Consider the following 19,442-nt stretch of genomic DNA (forward strand, 5'->3'; position numbering starts at 1 on the left):
CTTCTCCATTCTCTTCTCCTCTGGAATCAGGTGATTCATTATGCAGTTCTTGCTGATCTAATTATTTGCACCTTTTCTTGTTCAATAATATTTGGTCAGTAGGTGGTGGCGCAGACTTTTTGACATCCTCTTATATATTAACTGAGGAAATCTTCCTTTTGTCCATCTCCTTACACTATGTCTGTGGCATACTTGTTTGACAATGGTGATTCCATGTAGAAGAGCTTAGATAAGTGGACATACTTAAATTAACAATTTTGAAAATTAATATATTTCTAGCACATTTTCTGAAGATCTGCCTATCCTTCATCTCTAAACTCCTGGAACGCTTGGTCCACTCCCGTCTAATCCGCTATCTCTCGGATAACTCTCTTCTTGACCACTTACAATCTGGTTTCCGCTCTTTACACTCCACTGAAACTGCCCTCACTAAAGTCTCTAATGATCTAATAACAGCTAAATCCAAAGGTCATTGCTCTCTGCTGACTCTCCTGGATCTATCTGCCGCATTTGATACTGTGGATCACCAGCTTCTTCTCACTATGCTCCGCTCCATAGGTCTCAAGGACACAGCCCTCTCCTGGTTCTCCTCCTACCTCTCTGACTGCTCCTTCACTGTATCTTTTGCCGGCTCCTCTTTCTCTGCTCGTCCCCTTACTATCGGAGTTCCGCAAGGCTCAGTCCTAGGCCCCCTGCTCTTCTCTCTTTACACAGCCCCTATTGGACAAACAATCAGCAGATTTGGGTTCCAGTATCATCTCCATGCTGATGACACCCAATTATACACTTCTACCCCGACATCACCCCTACCCTAATTCAAAATACAAAGGATTGTCTGTCTGCTGTCTCTAACATCATGTCCTCCCTCTATCTGAAAATAAATCTCTCCAAAACTGAACTACTTGTGTTTCTCCCTTCTACTAACCTCACTCTACCCCACATCAAAATTACCCTGGAGGGTTCAACTATAACTCCCAAGCAGCATGCCCGCTGTCTTGGGGTCATATTCGACACCGAACTTTCCTTTACTCCCTATATCTGATCACTCACTCGCTCCTGTCACCTGCATCTTTAAAACATCTCCAGAATCCGGCCTTTTCTCACCTTTGAAACTGCTAAGACTCTTACTGTCGCTCTTATTCATTCTTGTCTGGACTACTGCAACTCTCTTCTGATCGGTCTCCCTCTTTCCAAATTTTCTTCTCTCCAATCCATCTTGAATGTGGCAGCCAGGGTCATATTTCTGTCCAGCCGCTTCACTGATGCTTCCATCTTGTGCCAGTCATTACACTGGCTACCCATTCCCTACAGGGTCCAGAATAAACTCATCTCTCTCACCCACAAAGCTCTCCACAGTTCTGCACCACCTTATATCTCCTCTCTCATCTCCGTCTATTGCCCTACACATGCCCTCTGTTCTACAAATGACCTAAGACTAACATCCCCCATAATCCGAACCTAGCACCTCCGTCTCCAAGACTTCTCTCGCGCTGCACCAGCTCTCTGGAATGCACTTCCCCAGACGATCAGACTGATACCTAGCCCCGACCTATTCAAGCGCGCTTTAAAAACCCATCTCTTCAAACAAGCCTATCACATCAACTACTGAGTAAACTAACTTTGTCCTGTTTCCTCCTTCCAAATATTATCTGCATGTGAATCTGCTCCCAACTATTCATCTGTCTCCACACCCTTCATGCACACGATAACTGCACTTGATACTTGACTATTGCTCTTAAACACACGGGCTGATGACCGGATCATGCAGCTTTATATGAAAATCCCTATTTATTATAATTGCCAGACCTGAAATAACAAGCACTTTTCACCTATTGTGTCCCCCATTTCCTTGTAGATTGGAAGCTTGCGAGCAGGGACCTCACCCCTAATGTCACTGTTTAAATTGTCTTAACTTGTACTGAATTTATTGTCTGTACATGTCCCCGCTTAATTGTAAAGTGCTGCGGAATATGTTGGCGCTATATAAATAAAAATTATTATTATTATTATCTGCCATTTTTAGCATATTCTAGATGTTCCTGTGCAATGTTTAGCAATTTATATGTTTTTCTGTCATGTCCATCAATTTACTTGTTCTTCTGTCAGTTGATAGACCAATGTTTTAAAAATTAATAATTAAGGTATCTTAATTTGAATTTAAATTTTATGAAACTAGTTTTCAAAAATTAACAGTAAAAGCGAAGGTTCTTTTCCTTAACCCTCCAACTTCTGAACTAATTATATACTTTGATTTCACTGGTAATATCCCACTCCCAAGAGAAGACTGCTTTTTAGCTTAACTTAGAGACCAAGTCATATTCTATCCATAGATATGATAGACATAGCTGAAGATATGTTAGGATTCCTGTTGTCCTTCTGCAGTTTGACCACTAGTGGCTACTGTTGTTCACTTTGATATTTGTACTGCATTTCCACTCCTTACCAGTGGAGGTTGTGTTCTGCAATTGCCCTATACTAAGATGGCGGATTCTCGGATTCTGATCCTCTCAAATTCTTCTTGTTTCCTGTTTGGGCCTACTTAAAGCCACATTGATCTCTCATGCATCTCTTACTTTGAGTATTGTGCCTAGTTGGTAGTCTAGTTTCAATCTTCATCTCCTGAATTGTCTTACCAAGACTATTCTCACTTATCTCCAGATTGTTTCCTACAATGCGTTTGCTATATATCTCCAAGGACTTCTATTCCCGCTTGCTGTTCATTGCTCGTGCTCCTCTGGCAACTGGATTCCAGCAGTTCTACACCCGTATCGTAACAAAACGTCTTTAAAACATTCAAAATAAGTGGGCCATAAATGCAAATATAAACCAAATAAAATATTTTTTATTGATATATGAAATGACAAAAGTTAAAGATGAGTTACATGTTAAGATGGTGGTATCACCTATGAGAAATACAATTGCATGATTGATATTTCATAAAAATACAACTATATGATGATATTTAAGATGAAAAAATAAATATTAGAGGTATATGTAGAGGGGAAAAGAGAACATACAGGATAATAAGCAGAAAGATAAAAAGACACTCCAGGGCTTGATTCACAGCTACTCTGCTCAGTTGTGTTGCATAATGTCTTTGATTCTATTACTGCTTCTAAAGGTACCTTCACACATAACGATATTGTTAATGATATCGTTGCTATTTGTGACGTAGCAACGATATCGTTAATGAAATCGTTATGTGTGACAGCGACCAACGATCAGGCCCCTGCTGGGAGATCGTTGGTCGCTGAATAAAGTCCAGAACTTTATTTCGTCGCTGGACTCCTGCTGACATCGCTGGATCCGCGTGTGTGACACCGATCCAGTGATGTCTTCACTGGTAACCAGGGTAAACATTGGGTAACTAAGCGCAGGGCCGCGCTTAGTAACCCGATGTTTACCCTGGATACCATGCTAAAAGTAAAAAAAAACAAACACTAGATACTTACCTACCGCTGTCTGTCCTCCAGCGCTGTGCTCTGCACTCCTCCTGTACTGGCTGTGAGCCGGAAAGCAGAGCGGTGACGTCACCGCTCTGCTTTCCGGCTCACAGCCAGTACAGGAGGAGAGCAGAGAAGCAGAGCGCAGCGCTGGAGGACAGACAGCGGTAGGTAAGTATCTAGTGTTTGTTTTTTTTTACTTTTAGCATGGTAACCAGGGTAAACATCAGGTTACTAAGCGCGGCCCTGTGCTTAGTTACCCGATATTTACCCTGGTTACCGGCATCGTTGGTCGCTGGAGAGCGGTCTGTGTGACAGCTCTCCAGCGACCAAACAGCGACGCTGCAGCGATCCGGATCGTTGTCGGTATCGCTGCAGCGTCGCTTAATGTGAAGGGGCCTTAAGGATGTGCTTCAAAGTGTTAAGGAAGTATGATCTTTTCTTCCCCATGTGAGTGATGGATGGGAGACATAACAGCAGTAAGTTTCTTCTTCCTTCTATGGACAACTGTAATCTGATCCTTCTCTTAGTTCAATACTAAAACCAACAAGTATTTACCTATCAAAAACAATAACCTGGAGATAAAACATGATCCATGGTATCATAATTTGAAGGATAATTTAAGCATATTCCATTAGTTTTGTAGTGCCAAAAACAATTAGAGAATTGAGTACTTTAAGGCCGCATTCACACAATCGTTTCTCATGGTCTGAGCAGGGACCATAACACAAGGGCTTTCTTCAGGTCTCTTGACCTTAGCTTAGCAGCTTTATATAGGTCTGCAAAGCTCTCAAGTTTGGATCAGGAAGCTTGCGTACAGTTCGTGCATGATGGATGTGTGAATATGATATAAAATACATTTTCATAGATTGAAAATCTAACTAGCTGATACTCATTATCTAAAAGTGCAAATATTCTATAACATTTCCATGTGCCAAGTGCATCAACTTTTTGAGAAACCAACCTTTATTTAATATTATAATAGCTTCCATTAGGTGCTTTGTATACAGCCAGTGTGCGCGGTCATTCCTATTCTTTCAGATTCATTGGGTTTTATTGTGTCCCTTCTGTTGCGGCACATCAATGTCATAGGTGCATTCACCATCATAATATCTCAGCTCATTCTCTCCCCGCAAAGGTGCAACAATAAAGAGTAATTTAGGACTTCGGCAGCAGGATTATTATCTGCTTGGCCAATCATCTGGCACAGCTTTGAAAGGGTTCATAGTAATGTCACAAGTAAATATGTTCAATACAGAGCTGATGGAATCCATCTAAATGTACTTCATAGAGGGAAGATCTGAAGTTACCCAATAGTGATGTATTGTAGAGAACATAGAGAAAAGTGTGACATGATGGTATATTGATCCTGTGAGACTCTTCGGGAAAATGCAATTAGGCAGCTGAAAAATCAACTCAGTGAGCAAAAGTGTCAGCGCTAAAAGAGAACACTCAATGCAGCCTTCACCAAATGTCTAGGCGCAGACATTTCATTTACAGGACATTATATTGTAGGTTAGGTAAAAGTTATCACAAGTTGTGGTTACAAAGAGAAGTATTGTTTTACAAATGCAGCAAATAATTAATATGACACAAATGATTGGCCTGATAACCAACAAAGATGCCAAAAGTGATGAGGAACAGGTGATTTGTTGATAGTGTAAAATTATAGTAACCTTAACCCTAATGCATCTACTTATGAAAAGTCATTGCTCACCATTAAAGTAAATGCTGGTCTGTGCTCATTTATTAGTATTCTAGTTCTATCGTTCTGCTCTGGTCTAGTCTGTATATTATGTTATTGGATTTTTCACTGAACAGTTCTAATGTCCTTCTCAAAAAGAGCTCCTTCAAATCTCTCTAGATTTCAAAAGAATAATAGAGAGAATAAAAATGAAAACATTCATGTACAGCTCACATTTCGTTTCTCAGATCGATGTGTGAGTAAATATAGTTCAATCTCAGGCTTTTGGATTGAAACACTAGGAATGGACACTTTTCCTTACCTTTTAAAAGCCCTCAGCTCTCTGTCAGCGATACACAATTTGATTTACATTACATTCAAACCTGTTGAGCTTTCCACCCTGAGGTGCTGATGGTTTTAGGTGGAGCGAATGAACAAATTAAGTCTCAGCTGCCTTGGGTCCAGGGTGACTTGTGAAATACTGAAGCTAGTTTCCCTACATGTGAAATACTGGATAGCATGTATGTGCAGTATTATATATTTTCAGATTTTTTTAAGATATAATAAATGTTAAACAATTCTAAATGAAAACAATACAATATTTTAGGTTAAGTTTTGTTATGAGGGTAGAGATTGACATTTTAATTGTTTCTAGAAATGAGTGAATCAGTTCTAGGCTAATCAAATTAATTTTGCTTCCCAAAATTCATTAATGCAGGCAATCTTGAACCATTCGCTTCAAGCTAATCCAGCAAATTAGTGGGTGGATGGCCAATCAGCCACCATTTTACTGGATTCTAATTATTGGGAAGGAGCAAAAAAAAATATTAATCTCAAATTTGCTTATTTTTGACCTTCCACATATGTGTCTTGTTGCTGCTCCCCACTTTCTACCTTATTAGCAGGAATGCTCCCCTCCAGAAGTTTTTTTGGAAGAGGAAGGAGCTGATTGGAGGACTGGGATGATCAGGGGTATGGAGGAGGGGGTTAGAAGTGGTGGCATTTCAGTTTCAGGAAGGGCCAAAGAGACAGTAGTATAAGAGTCATTTCAACCGCACTTTCCAGGAGATTAATGCCAAATGTATTCAATTTTTATCATATTCTGTCCTCCCTCCTACCTGAATTAATTTGATCTGCTCAAATTGTGTTTTATGAGATTTGCTCAACTCTAGTTGTATAATTCCTTGGATGAATATGGTAAAGAGGGTCAGGACACACATTAAAATGATTAGAATACTACTTTAAAGGGACTCTGTCACCTGAATTTGGAGGGAACAATCTTCAGCCATAGGGGCGGAGTTTTCAGGTGTTTGATTTACCCTTTCCTTACCCACTGGCTGCATGCTGGCTGCAATATTGGATTGAAATTCATTCGATGTTCTCCATAGTACACGCCTGTGCAAGGCAAGATTTCACCTTGTGCAGGCATGTACTACGGAGGACAGAGAATGAACTTCAATCCAATATTGCAGCCAGCATGCAGCCAGCGGGTAAGGAAAGGGTGAATCAAACACCCGAAAACCCAGCCCCTATGGCTGAAGATTGTTCCCTCCAAATTCAGGTGACAGAGTCCCTTTAAATACGCTTCCAAAGTTTTTTGCTCCTTTAACCCCTTTCTGCCAGCTGACGGAATAGTACGTCAGCTGGCAGATCCCCTGCTTTGAGGTGGGCTCCGGCGGTGAGCCCACCTCAAAGCCGCGACATGTCAGCTGTTTTGTACAGCTGACATGTGCGCGCAATGAGCGCGAGCGAAATCGCGATCCGCCCGCGCTCATGAACTAGTTAAATGCCGCCGTCAAGCGCTGACAGCGGCATTTAACTAGCGCTCCCGGCCACGCGGCCGGAAGTGCTCGCACTGCTGACCCCCGTCACATGATCGGGGGTCAGCAGTGCATCGCCATAACAACCAGAGGTCTCCTTGAGACCTCTATGGTTGTTGATGGCCGATTGCTTTGAGCGCCACCCTGTGGTCGGCGTTCAAAGCAACCCTGCATTTCTGCTACATAGAGGTGATCTGTACTTCACCTCTATGTAGCAGAGCCGATCGAGTTATGCATGCTTCTAGCCTCCCATGGAGGCTATTGAAGCATGCTAAAATAAAAAAAAAAAAGTGATTAAAAATATAAAAAAAATTAAAAATATATAAAAGTTCAAATCACCCCCCTTTCGCCCCAATCAAAATAAAACAATTAAAAATAAATCAAACATACACATATTTGGTATCGCCGCGTTCAGAATCGCCCGATCTATCAATAAAAACAAAGGATTAACCTGACCGCTAAATGACGTAGCGAGAAAAAAAATCAAAACGCCAAAATTACGTTTTATTGGTCGCCGCAACATTGCATTAAAATGCAATAACGGGCGATCAAAAGAACGTATCTACACCAAAATGGTATCATTAAAAACGCCAGCTCGGCACGCAAAAAATAAGCCCTCACCTGACCCCAGATCACGAAAATTGGAGACGCTACGGGTATCTGAAAATCGCGCAATTTTTTTTTTTTTTTTTAGCAAAATTTGGAAAATTTTTTCACCACTTAGATAAAAAATAACCTAGACATGTTTGGTGTCTATGAACTCATAATGACCTGGAGAATCATAATGGCAGGTTAGTTTTAGCATTTAGTGAACCTAGCAAAAAAGCCAAACAAAAAACAAGTGTGAGATTGCACTTTTTGTGCAATTTCATCACACTTGGAATTTTTTTCCCGTTTTCTGTTACATGGCATGGTAAAATCAATGGTATCGTTCAAAAGTACATCTCGTCCCGCAAAAAATAAGCCCTCACATGGCCATATTGACGGAAAAATAAAAAGTTATGGCTCTGGGAAGGAGGGGAGCAAAAAACAAAAATGAAAAAGCGGAAAAAGCTCCGGGGGTGAAGGGGTTAAACATGCTTTAGCTACTTGCAGAATTTTAATATGATGGCAGTACAAGGGATTCACAAAGATATGTGCACCAGAATTCTAGACTAATTGGGCCAAAATACTGGTGCACACATGCCTTGCAATTCATTTATTATGTGTTTTAAAACTTTTGTGCTGAGTCGGCAACAGGGAATGACTTAAAATAAAAGGGTGTTAGCTTAGAAGTAAGGTTCTTGACTAAAAATGAGACGTGTACCATTTTTACATACAATGTAGCCATAGACTAAGTCAAGCAATAGACAATGTAAAAATACACAAAAAAATCTAAGCTCTCATTATGAAGACAGGATTAATATATTTGCCCCAGTAGACACTGTATTTTGAAAATGCTTAATACTTGATAATCCAGCTACCATCTAACATGTATACATACATTAGAACAAAACCCATTTAATTTCAGCAATTGTAAAGAAATTATGTCTTTAATTTTCAATAATACATGCAAGTCAGTAAAATTAAACCATCTGCCACCTTTTTGAATGGACGTTGTTACCCAACAAAGATATAAATTGGGTAAATCCTCCCTAAAAATGACAACCAGTATCTTCTTCTTAAAGAGAATCTGTCATCCCAATTTTGTAAAGTAAAATCATGGCTGTAATGGTGCTGTAATACAGATTACATTGATACCTTTAGTGAAGAAATTCATTTTGTTGTTCTTTAGTCCCCATATAAAGTTCCCTACTAACTATAGTTCCGTGCACAGGGGCCGGACTGCACACAGGGTATTCTCCTCCCTATCTTGATTTTGCAACCACTCTGCCTGCCCTTTCAGTAACTTGCCTTCTTTGTTTCAAAATCTCCTCTTCAAACAGAGGAATGTCTCCACTGAAAAAGCAGTGACTGTGATTCACAGGCTGGAGGCAGGTGGTGAGCCTGGATAGGAGAAGACCCCTTGTACAGTCCGGACCCTGTGCACTGAATTCTAATTAGTAGAAAATTTCAAATAGTGATTAAGCAGAATTTTTCACTGAAGTTATCAATTTAATAATTATTGAAATGTCATTACAACCATTTCTTTATGTTACATAATTGTGCTAACAAGTTCTCTTTATTGCTATATAGAATTTAAAAAAAATCTCTTGTGAAGGCCAGTCAGGGTATATGGTTGAGTTATCGCACACTCGTGAGCCACTATGTTTGCCAGAACAGAGAAGAACACTAGCAAAGTTGGAGTTACCTGTTGTAGACCTAGCTCATCCATGAATTGCATAGTCATTCTGTCATTTATTTAACCCCTTAATGACCGCCAATACGTCTCTTAACTGACCTGACATATTTGAGAATAGCCTCCCCATACACGTGACAATCCAGCAGCTGTCGGCTGTCCACTATAGCTGACAACTTGCTGTAAGCCACGATCAATGTTTGCACTGTCCAAATCTGTTTAACCCCTTAGATGCTGCTGTGAATAGAGACTACTTCATTATAAATGGTTAACAGACTGTGGGGGTTTCCTCTTTATCCCAATCGGTGCCCTCAGATCATGATTTTGTGGTCCTGATGTTTGCCATGGCAATTCATGACCAAATCGCGGCCTTAGAGTCTGACGGCTGTAGTAATCTGTTTAGAAGTTCGAGACATTTAGGTGGTAAAAATACACATTTTCATTTCTATCAAGCCACTTTGCATTAATTCCTGAAAAGCACCTGAAGGGTTAATAAACTACCTGACTGCAGTTTTCAATATGTCAGGGGGTGCTGTTTCTAAAATGGTATCACTTTTAGGGGTTTCCCAATATATGGGACCCCTAAAGTCACTTCAAACATGGATAAGTCCGTAAAAAATAAATTTTGTAAAAAGTGAAAAATGACTGCTACATTTTTAAACCTCCTAAAATGCTAAAAAAATAAAAGAACATTTTACAAATGGTGCTGATGTAAAGCCGACATGTGGGAAATGTTATTTATTAATGGTTTGCTGTGGTATGACTATCTGGATTAAAGGGATCATTTCAAACTTTGAATGATTATCCCTTTAATCGCTAATTGCTAATTAATTACATAGTAACATAGTAACATAGTTAGTAAGGCCGAAAAAAGACATTTGTCCATCCAGTTCAGCCTATATTCCATCATAATAAATACCCAGATCTACGTCCTTCTACAGAACCTAATAATTGTATGATACAATATTGTTCTGCTCCAGGAAGACATCCAGGCCTCTCTTGAACCCCTCGACTGAGTTCGCCATCACCACCTCCTCAGGCAAGCAATTCCAGATTCTCACTGCCCTAACAGTAAAGAATCCTCTTCTATGTTGGTGGAAAAACCTTCTCTCCTCCAGACGCAATGAATGCCCCCTTGTGCCCGTCACCTTCCTTGGTATAAACAGATCCTCAGCGAGATATTTGTATTGTCCCCTTATATACTTATACATGGTTATTAGATCGCCCCTCAGTCGTCTTTTTTCTAGACTAAATAATCCTAATTTCGCTAATCTATCTGGGTATTGTAGTTCTCCCATCCCCTTTATTAATTTTGTTGCCCTCCTTTGTACTCTCTCTAGTTCCATTATATCCTTCCTGAGCACCGGTGCCCAAAACTGGACACAGTACTCCATGTGCGGTCTAACTAGGGATTTGTACAGAGGCAGTATAATGCTCTCATCATGTGTATCCAGACCTCTTTTAATGCACCCCATGATCCTGTTTGACTTGGCAGCTGCTGCCTGGCACTGGCTGCTCCAGGTAAGTTTATCATTAACTAGGATCCCCAAGTCCTTCTCCCTGTCAGATTTACCCAGTGGTTTCCCGTTCAGTGTGTAATGGTGATATTGATTCCCTCTTCCCATGTGTATAACCTTACATTTATCATTGTTAAACCTCATCTGCCACCTTTCAGCCCAAGTTTCCAACTTATCCAGATCCATCTGTAGCAGAATACTATCTTCTCTTGTATTAACTGCTTTACATAGTTTTGTATCATCTGCAAATATCGATATTTTACTGTGTAAACCTTTTACCAGATCATTAATGAATATGTTGAAGAGAACAGGTCCCAATACTGACCCCTGCGGTACCCCACTGGTCACAGCGACCCAGTTAGAGACTATACCATTTATAACCACCCTCTGCTTTCTATCACTAAGCCAGTTACTAACCCATTTACACACATGTTCCCCCAGACCAAGCATTCTCATTTTGTGTACCAACCTCTTGTGCGGCACGGTATCAAACGCTTTGGAAAAATCGAGATATACCACGTCCAATGACTCACCGTGGTCCAGCCTATAGCTTACCTCTTCATAAAAACTGATTAGATTGGTTTGACAGGAGCGATTTCTCATAAACCCATGCTGATATGGAGTTAAACAGTTATTCTCATTGAGATAATCCAGAATAACATCCCTCAGAAACCCTTCAAATATTTTACCAACAATAGAGGTTAGACTTACTGGCCTATAATTTCCAGGTTCACTTTTAGAGCCCTTTTTGAATATTGGCACCACATTTGCTATGCGCCAGTCCTGCGGAACAGACCCTGTCGCTATAGAGTCACTAAAAATAAGAAATAATGGTTTATCTATTACATTACTTAGTTCTCTTAGTACTCGTGGGTGTATGCCATCCGGACCCGGAGATTTATCTATTTTAATCTTATTTAGCCGGTTTCGCACCTCTTCTTGGGTTAGATTGGTGACCCTTAATATAGGGTTTTCATTGTTTCTTGGGATTTCACCTAGCATTTCATTTTCCACCGTGAATACCGTGGAGAAGAAGGTGTTTAATATGTTAGCTTTTTCCTCGTCATCTACAACCATTCTTTCCTCACTATTTTTTAAGGGGCCTACATTTTCAGTTTTTATTCTTTTACTATTGATATAGTTGAAGAACAGTTTGGGATTAGTTTTACTCTCCTTAGCAATGTGCTTCTCTGTTTCCTTTTTGGCAGCTTTAATTAGTTTTTTAGATAAAGTATTTTTCTCCCTATAGTTTTTTAGAGCTTCAATGGTGCCATCCTGCTTTAGTAGTGCAAATGCTTTCTTTTTACTGTTAATTGCCTGTCTTACTTCTTTGTTTAGCCACATTGGGTTTTTCCTATTTCTAGTCCTTTTATTCCCACAAGGTATAAACCGCTTACACTGCCTATTTAGGATGTTCTTAAACATTTCCCATTTATTATCTGTATTCTAATTTCTGAGGATATTGTCCCAGTCTACCAGATTAAGGGCATCTCTAAGCTGTTCAAACTTTGCCTTCCTAAAGTTCAAAGTTTTTGTGACTCCCTGACAAGTCCCCCTAGTGAAAGACAGGTGAAACTGCACAATATTGTGGTCGCTATTTCCTAAATGCCCGACCACCTGCAGATTTGTTATTCTGTCAGGTCTATTAGATAGTATTAGGTCTAAAAGTGCTGCTCCTCTGGTTGGATTCTGCACCAATTGTGAAAGATAATTTTTCTTGGTTATTAGCAGAAACCTGTTGCCTTTATGGGTTTCACAGGTTTCTGTTTCCCAGTTAATATCCGGGTAGTTAAAGTCCCCCATAACCAGGACCTCATTATGGGTTGCAGCTTCATCTATCTGCTTTAGAAGTAGACTTTCCATGCTTTCTGTTATATTTGGGGGTTTGTAACAGACCCCAATGAGAATTTTGTTACCATTTTTCCCTCCATGAATTTCAACCCATATGGACTCGACATCCTCATTCCCTTCGCTAATATCCTCCCTTAAAGTGGACTTTAGACAAGACTTTACATAGAGACAAACCCCTCCTCCTCTCCGATTTTTACGATCCTTTCTAAACAGACTGTAACCCTGTAAGTTGACTGCCCAGTCATAGCTTTCATCTAACCATGTCTCGGTTATTCCCACTATGTCAAAGTTACCTGTAGATATTTCTGCTTCTAGTTCTTCCATCTTGTTTGTCAGGCTTCTGGCGTTTGCGAGCATGCAGTTTAGAGGATTTTGTTTTGTTCCAATCTCCTCACTGTGGATTGTTTTAGAAATGTTCTTACCTCCCTTCAGAGTATGTTTTCCTGGGTCGTCTTTGTTCGAGTCTAATGTTTTTCTTCCCGTCCCCTCTTCTTCTAGTTTAACGCCCTCCTGATGAGTGTAGCGAGTCTTCTCGCGAATGTGTGTTTCCCAGGTTTGTTGAGGTGTAGTCCGTCTCTGGCGAGGAGTCCATCATACCAGTAATTCACACCGTGGTCCAGGAATCCGAATCCTTGTTGTCTGCACCATCGTCTTAGCCAGTTGTTTGCATCAAGGATCCTGTTCCATCTCCTGGTGCCATGCCCGTCTACTGGAAGGATAGAAGAAAAAACTACCTGTGCATCCAGTTCCTTTACTTTCTTCCCCAACTCTTCAAAGTCCTTGCAGATTGTCGGTAGGTCCTTCCTTGCCGTGTCATTGGTGCCAACATGTATCAGAAGAAATGGGTGGACGTCCTTGGAGCTGAAGAGCTTTGGTATCCTATCGGTCACATCCTTGATCATCGCACCTGGAAGGCAGCATACTTCTCTTGCAGTTATGTCCGGTCTGCAGATGGCTGCTTCTGTGCCTCTCAGTGGTGAGTCTCCCACCACCACCACTCTTCGTTGCTTCTTGGCTGTACTTTTTGCTGTCACTTGTTGCTGTGTGCCCTTTTCTTTTTTGCTTGCTGGTATTGCTTCATTCTTAGGTGTGCCATCTTCATCCTCTACAAAGATTTGATATCGGTTCTTCAGTTGTGTGGTTGGTGATTTCTCCATGGTCTTCTTGCTTCTTTTGGTCACATGCTTCCACTCATCTGCTTTTGGAGGTTCTCTGACACTTTTTTCACCTTCTGTGACCAGTAGAGATGCTTCTGTTCTGTCTAGAAAGTCTTCATTCTCTTTGATGAGTTTCAAAGTTGCTATTCTTTCTTCCAGACCCCGCACCTTTTCTTCTAAAAGGGCCACTAGTCTACACTTCTGACAAGTGAAATTGGATTCTTCTTCTGGTCGATCTGTGAACATGTAGCACATGCTGCAGCTCACCATGTAGGTTGTCACATCTGCCATGTTGCTCCTAGATCCTGCTGACTTGCTGTGTGTTTTCCTTCTTGTGTAATCTACTCAGCCAAGCTCTCTTGCAATAATGTCCTACAGGCAAAAATTCTAGCTTAGGGAGACTTCGCTTCTCCCAGAAGGCACCTGGAATATGTAAATTAGCCTCCTGAAGCTTGAATCCCTGGTTTGGTGATGCTTTCGAAGCAGCTGGTCCCGGCTGTGCCCAACGATCTTCTAGCTTAGGGAGACTTCGCTTCTCCCAGAAGGCACCTGGAATATGCAAATTAGCCTCCTGAAGCTTGAATCCCTGGTTTGGTGATGCTTTCGAAGCAGCTGGTCCCGGCTGTGCCCAACGATCTTCTAGCTTAGGGAGACTTCGCTTCTCCCAGAAGGCACCTGGAATATGCAAATTAGCCTCCTGAAGCTTGAATCCCTGGTTTGGTGATGCTTTCGAAGCAGCTGGTCCCGGCTGTGCCCAACGATCTTCTAGCTTAGGGAGACTTCGCTTCTCCCAGAAGGCACCTGGAATATGCAAATTAGCCTCCTGAAGCTTGAATCCCTGGTTTGGTGATGCTTTCGAAGCAGCTGGTCCCGGCTGTGCCCAACGATCTTCTAGCTTAGGGAGACTTCGCTTCTCCCAGAAGGCACCTGGAATATGCAAATTAGCCTCCTGAAGCTTGAATCCCTGGTTTGGTGATGCTTTCGAAGCAGCTGGTCCCGGCTGTGCCCAACGATCTTCTAGCTTAGGGAGACTTCGCTTCTCCCAGAAGGCACCTGGAATATGCAAATTAGCCTCCTGAAGCTTGAATCCCTGGTTTGGTGATGCTTTCGAAGCAGCTGGTCCCGGCTGTGCCCAACGATCTTCTAGCTTAGGGAGACTTCGCTTCTCCCAGAAGGCACCTGGAATATGCAAATTAGCCTCCTGAAGCTTGAATCCCTGGTTTGGTGATGCTTTCGAAGCAGCTGGTCCCGGCTGTGCCCAACGATCTTCTAGCTTAGGGAGACTTCGCTTCTCCCAGAAGGCACCTGGAATATGCAAATTAGCCTCCTGAAGCTTGAATCCCTGGTTTGGTGATGCTTTCGAAGCAGCTGGTCCCGGCTGTGCCCAACGATCTTCTAGCTTAGGGAGACTTCGCTTCTCCCAGAAGGCACCTGGAATATGCAAATTAGCCTCCTGAAGCTTGAATCCCTGGTTTGGTGATGCTTTCGAAGCAGCTGGTCCCGACTGTGCCCAACGATCTTCTAGCTTAGGGAGACTTCGCTTCTCCCAGAAGGCACCTGGAATATGCAAATTAGCCTCCTGAAGCTTGAATCCCTGGTTTGGTGATGCTTTCGAAGCAGCTGGTCCCGGCTGTGCCCAACGATCTTCTAGCTTAGGGAGACTTCGCTTCTCCCAGAAGGCACCTGGAATATGCAAATTAGCCTCCTGAAGCTTGAATCCCTGGTTTGGTGATGCTTTCGAAGCAGCTGGTCCCGGCTGTGCCCAACGATCTTCTAGCTTAGGGAGACTTCGCTTCTCCCAGAAGGCACCTGGAATATGCAAATTAGCCTCCTGAAGCTTGAATCCCTGGTTTGGTGATGCTTTCGAAGCAGCTGGTCCCGGCTGTGCCCAACGATCTTCTAGCTTAGGGAGACTTCGCTTCTCCCAGAAGGCACCTGGAATATGCAAATTAGCCTCCTGAAGCTTGAATCCCTGGTTTGGTGATGCTTTCGAAGCAGCTGGTCCCGGCTGTGCCCAACGATCTTCTAGCTTAGGGAGACTTCGCTTCTCCCAGAAGGCACCTGGAATATGCAAATTAGCCTCCTGAAGCTTGAATCCCTGGTTTGGTGATGCTTTCGAAGCAGCTGGTCCCGGCTGTGCCCAACGATCTTCTAGCTTAGGGAGACTTCGCTTCTCCCAGAAGGCACCTGGAATATGCAAATTAGCCTCCTGAAGCTTGAATCCCTGGTTTGGTGATGCTTTCGAAGCAGCTGGTCCCGGCTGTGCCCAACGATCTTCTAGCTTAGGGAGACTTCGCTTCTCCCAGAAGGCACCTGGAATATGCAAATTAGCCTCCTGAAGCTTGAATCCCTGGTTTGGTGATGCTTTCGAAGCAGCTGGTCCCGACTGTGCCCAACGATCTTCTAGCTTAGGGAGACTTCGCTTCTCCCAGAAGGCACCTGGAATATGCAAATTAGCCTCCTGAAGCTTGAATCCCTGGTTTGGTGATGCTTTCGAAGCAGCTGGTCCCGGCTGTGCCCAACGATCTTCTAGCTTAGGGAGACTTCGCTTCTCCCAGAAGGCACCTGGAATATGCAAATTAGCCTCCTGAAGCTTGAATCCCTGGTTTGCTAAAAAATTGCTAATTTTTTAACATTTTTCTCAAATTTCTGGTATCTTTTATAAATAAACACAAAACATATCAACCTAAACTTACCATTATCACAAAGTATATTGTGCCACGAAAAAAACAATCTGCTCTTTTCCTAGTTTACCAGCAGTAGTGGCTGAAAATGTGAAAATGTGCTGCAAACTTTTCCAAATAAACCTTGTAAGCACTGCACAGAGCTTGACCAGGATAACTGGGATTCCCTGGTTGCTCCTGATCTAGCCTGCTTCAGTGCAACAGTGCTCCTCCGATGCAGCATCAGAGACCTCACACTTCAGGCCAATGATGCAATCATGAAACAGTCCAAACTGTTTCATGACTGACTGTTACTTTTCAGGTTAGAGGGAGCGATGACATCACATCTGTGCGCCCTCTGCCTGAGCAGTCACAGTGCAGAGAGCTGGAAGACTGCGACTCCGAAGAGTCTGGAGCAGAGCATTGGCCAGCAAGGAAAGGTGATTTTTTTTTCATTTTTTAAAATGTTTGGGGCAATATATGGGGACCATCATGCACTGGAGTATCATATATGGGGTCTATTATATACTGGAGCATCATATGGGGCCTATTATATATGGAGCATTATATTCTTCTGTATGGAGCATTATGTGGTGCCCATAATACTGTATGGAGCAATCTATGGGGCTCATTATACTGTATGGAGGACTATACTGCCCGGTTTCTGAGCTATTGTAGAATTTACAATAGATATCACTCATTTAATGTAAGAAGTAAATCTTTGAAATCTTTGGCATTGTGCTATACCTATAGTTCTCTGCCGTATTTGTGCATTATGAATTGAGGTATGTGTTAAAGGGGCCCATTGAGACTCTTTCACCCGGGGCCCATGGAAACCTGGAGCCAATCCTGGCCTCATACATAGTGGAATATGATATTCAGCAGTAAGTGTGTTTTTAGTACTATGCAAGGTCCAGAAGCCTATATACCATAGCCCATAAAGTGAAAAATCCTCATCTTTCCGCTGCAAACCCGCAAAGAATGATAAGTGAATAAAGGTGGGCAGGTCATCTAACAAAGGAAGGAAATCTATTCTTTGAAGCATTTCTGATCTTGTTTCTTCTTTGGACAGACTTTAGTTTGCTTTTATTGGAATGAGAAAGTATCCTACTGTACTTTTAAGTTTTACAAAGCCAATACTCATGTAATTATTCTTTAAACAACCTTCAAGTTTTTCAAGTTATCTCACTTATAAAGCAATGCTAAGGAAAACTTTAGCACATCTAATATGTATAGTCTAACCAATTCTTTATCAGGTAGGCTGGGGGAAGAGACCGTGGATGGGATTAATTAGATTTGCTATGTTAAGTGAAGTCCTACTAAGGTAGTATCCATCAGCTGCCTCCCAGATGGTGGCAAGTACTGCATTTTATCAATTGACAGCACGGATGGAGAAGTGAGAGTTTAAGCCCTTTAATACTATCTGATCCTTTTTTTCTACTCAACACTTTGTCACTTGTTTTAATTATCTGCCTTCCATAGTATTGATCAGCTATTCATTCATGTGTCTGGATCATAAGGCTTTAACAAGGTGTGTACATTTCTATTTTTACTTTTAGTGAACAAGCACAAACCGTGGATTGAAACCTCGTACCATGGAGTTGTCACTGAAAACAATGACACCGTTATTCTGGATCCCCCCTTGGTTGCATTGGACAAAGATGCCCCGATTCCGTTTGCAGGTAGGACGTTACTTGACGTGTTCATTATTAATTTTCCTTCACTGTTATTTCCATCTTATCAAACTTAGGCTACGTTCAGATTAGCGTTGCGCGCCGCTGCGTCGGTGACGCAACGCACGACGCACGAAAAAACGCGTGCAAACGCACGCAAAAGCGCTGCGTTTTGCGACGCGTGCGTCGTTTTTTTGACGAAATCGGACGCAAGAAAAATGCAACTTGTTGCGTTTTCTTGCGTCCGACGCTAGCGTCAAAAATGACGCACGTGTCGGAAAACGCAACAAGAAAAACGCATGCGTCCCCCATGTAAAACATAGGGGCGCATGACGCGTGCGTCGCCGCTGCGTTTCCTGACGCAGCGTCGGGAAACGCTAATCTGAACGTAGCCTTACTTAGAAGAGTAAAGCAACTATGAATTCAAATGTATGTTACAAAAACATGTCTGGAATTTATGGTAAAAGAAACAAGATGTCTGCAAAGTCGAGACTGATTTTTATAGATTCATAGCAATGAATGAAATCGGAGAAACTCCTTATTCAGTAAGTGTCCTTTAGAAATAGTGTCAGTTGTATATATCCCAGGCAATGACCTGAAATGACAGTAATAATACATTTAATCTTTTATGGGTTGTAAGGACAGACTTGTCAGTGGTCTGTGAAAAATTGTATTAGTATGAGGCCATGTGAAAGCCAAGGAAATGGAAAGCAGGCCATACGTATACAGTATTAGGACATGTCAAGGTTTTTCTTGGTCTAGCAATCCAATTCATTTCAACAGAAATGTTGATATCTGACATAAACAATTAACACAATGCATTTATATGGTGATTTTAGACTTTATATTACCATAATTACTGTAGTAAACTGTATAATTCATATGCAAAATTATAAGATTATTCCACATTGTTTTATATTAATCATCCAAGTAGAAAATATGTTCTAATCAGATTATTCTATTACCCTCAGTATACAGTAGATTAATTCTGCAAAATCTTGGTATAGATGATATCCAGATGATTAGATAACATATGATAGAATTTATAAGATTTTTCCTCGTTTATACTTGGGCATTTGATTTCTTCCATTTTATGACTATCTAATATGTCTATCTAGCTATGTAGCAAAATTAGCTCTCTATTGCAGTGCCTAGTTTTTCTACCAAGGACAGAGGAGCCTGGCACATGTTTCTCTCCACACCCTAAAACAACGGGGAGAGAAAAATTGCATATGTCTGTCTATCAGTGAGTCTAGCCATAAAATAAAAAATGGCAGTACTCCAATTTCACAAAAGATGAAATTGGTATTTGATCCGAGCCCATGTGTGTTTTGGCTTTCACAATTAGCCTTTTTA

The 19,442-nt window shown here is 41.6% G+C and overlaps 1 protein-coding gene across 1 annotated transcript in view; it reads left to right on the plus strand.

Annotated features, from left to right (window-relative positions):
• Nucleotides 1–19,442, plus strand: part of CLSTN2 (calsyntenin 2) — a 1,726,577-nt gene that overhangs the window by 641,141 nt on the left and 1,065,994 nt on the right. Inside the window, exon 2 of the mRNA XM_069727627.1 lies at nucleotides 17,973–18,095. Within this exon, the coding sequence (XP_069583728.1) occupies nucleotides 17,973–18,095 (123 nt within the window). The remainder of the gene's footprint in view (nucleotides 1–17,972; nucleotides 18,096–19,442) is intronic.

The sequence above is a fragment of the Ranitomeya imitator genome, chromosome 5 (genome assembly GCF_032444005.1).
Source record: "Ranitomeya imitator isolate aRanImi1 chromosome 5, aRanImi1.pri, whole genome shotgun sequence".
Classification (NCBI taxonomy): Eukaryota; Metazoa; Chordata; class Amphibia; order Anura; family Dendrobatidae; genus Ranitomeya; species Ranitomeya imitator.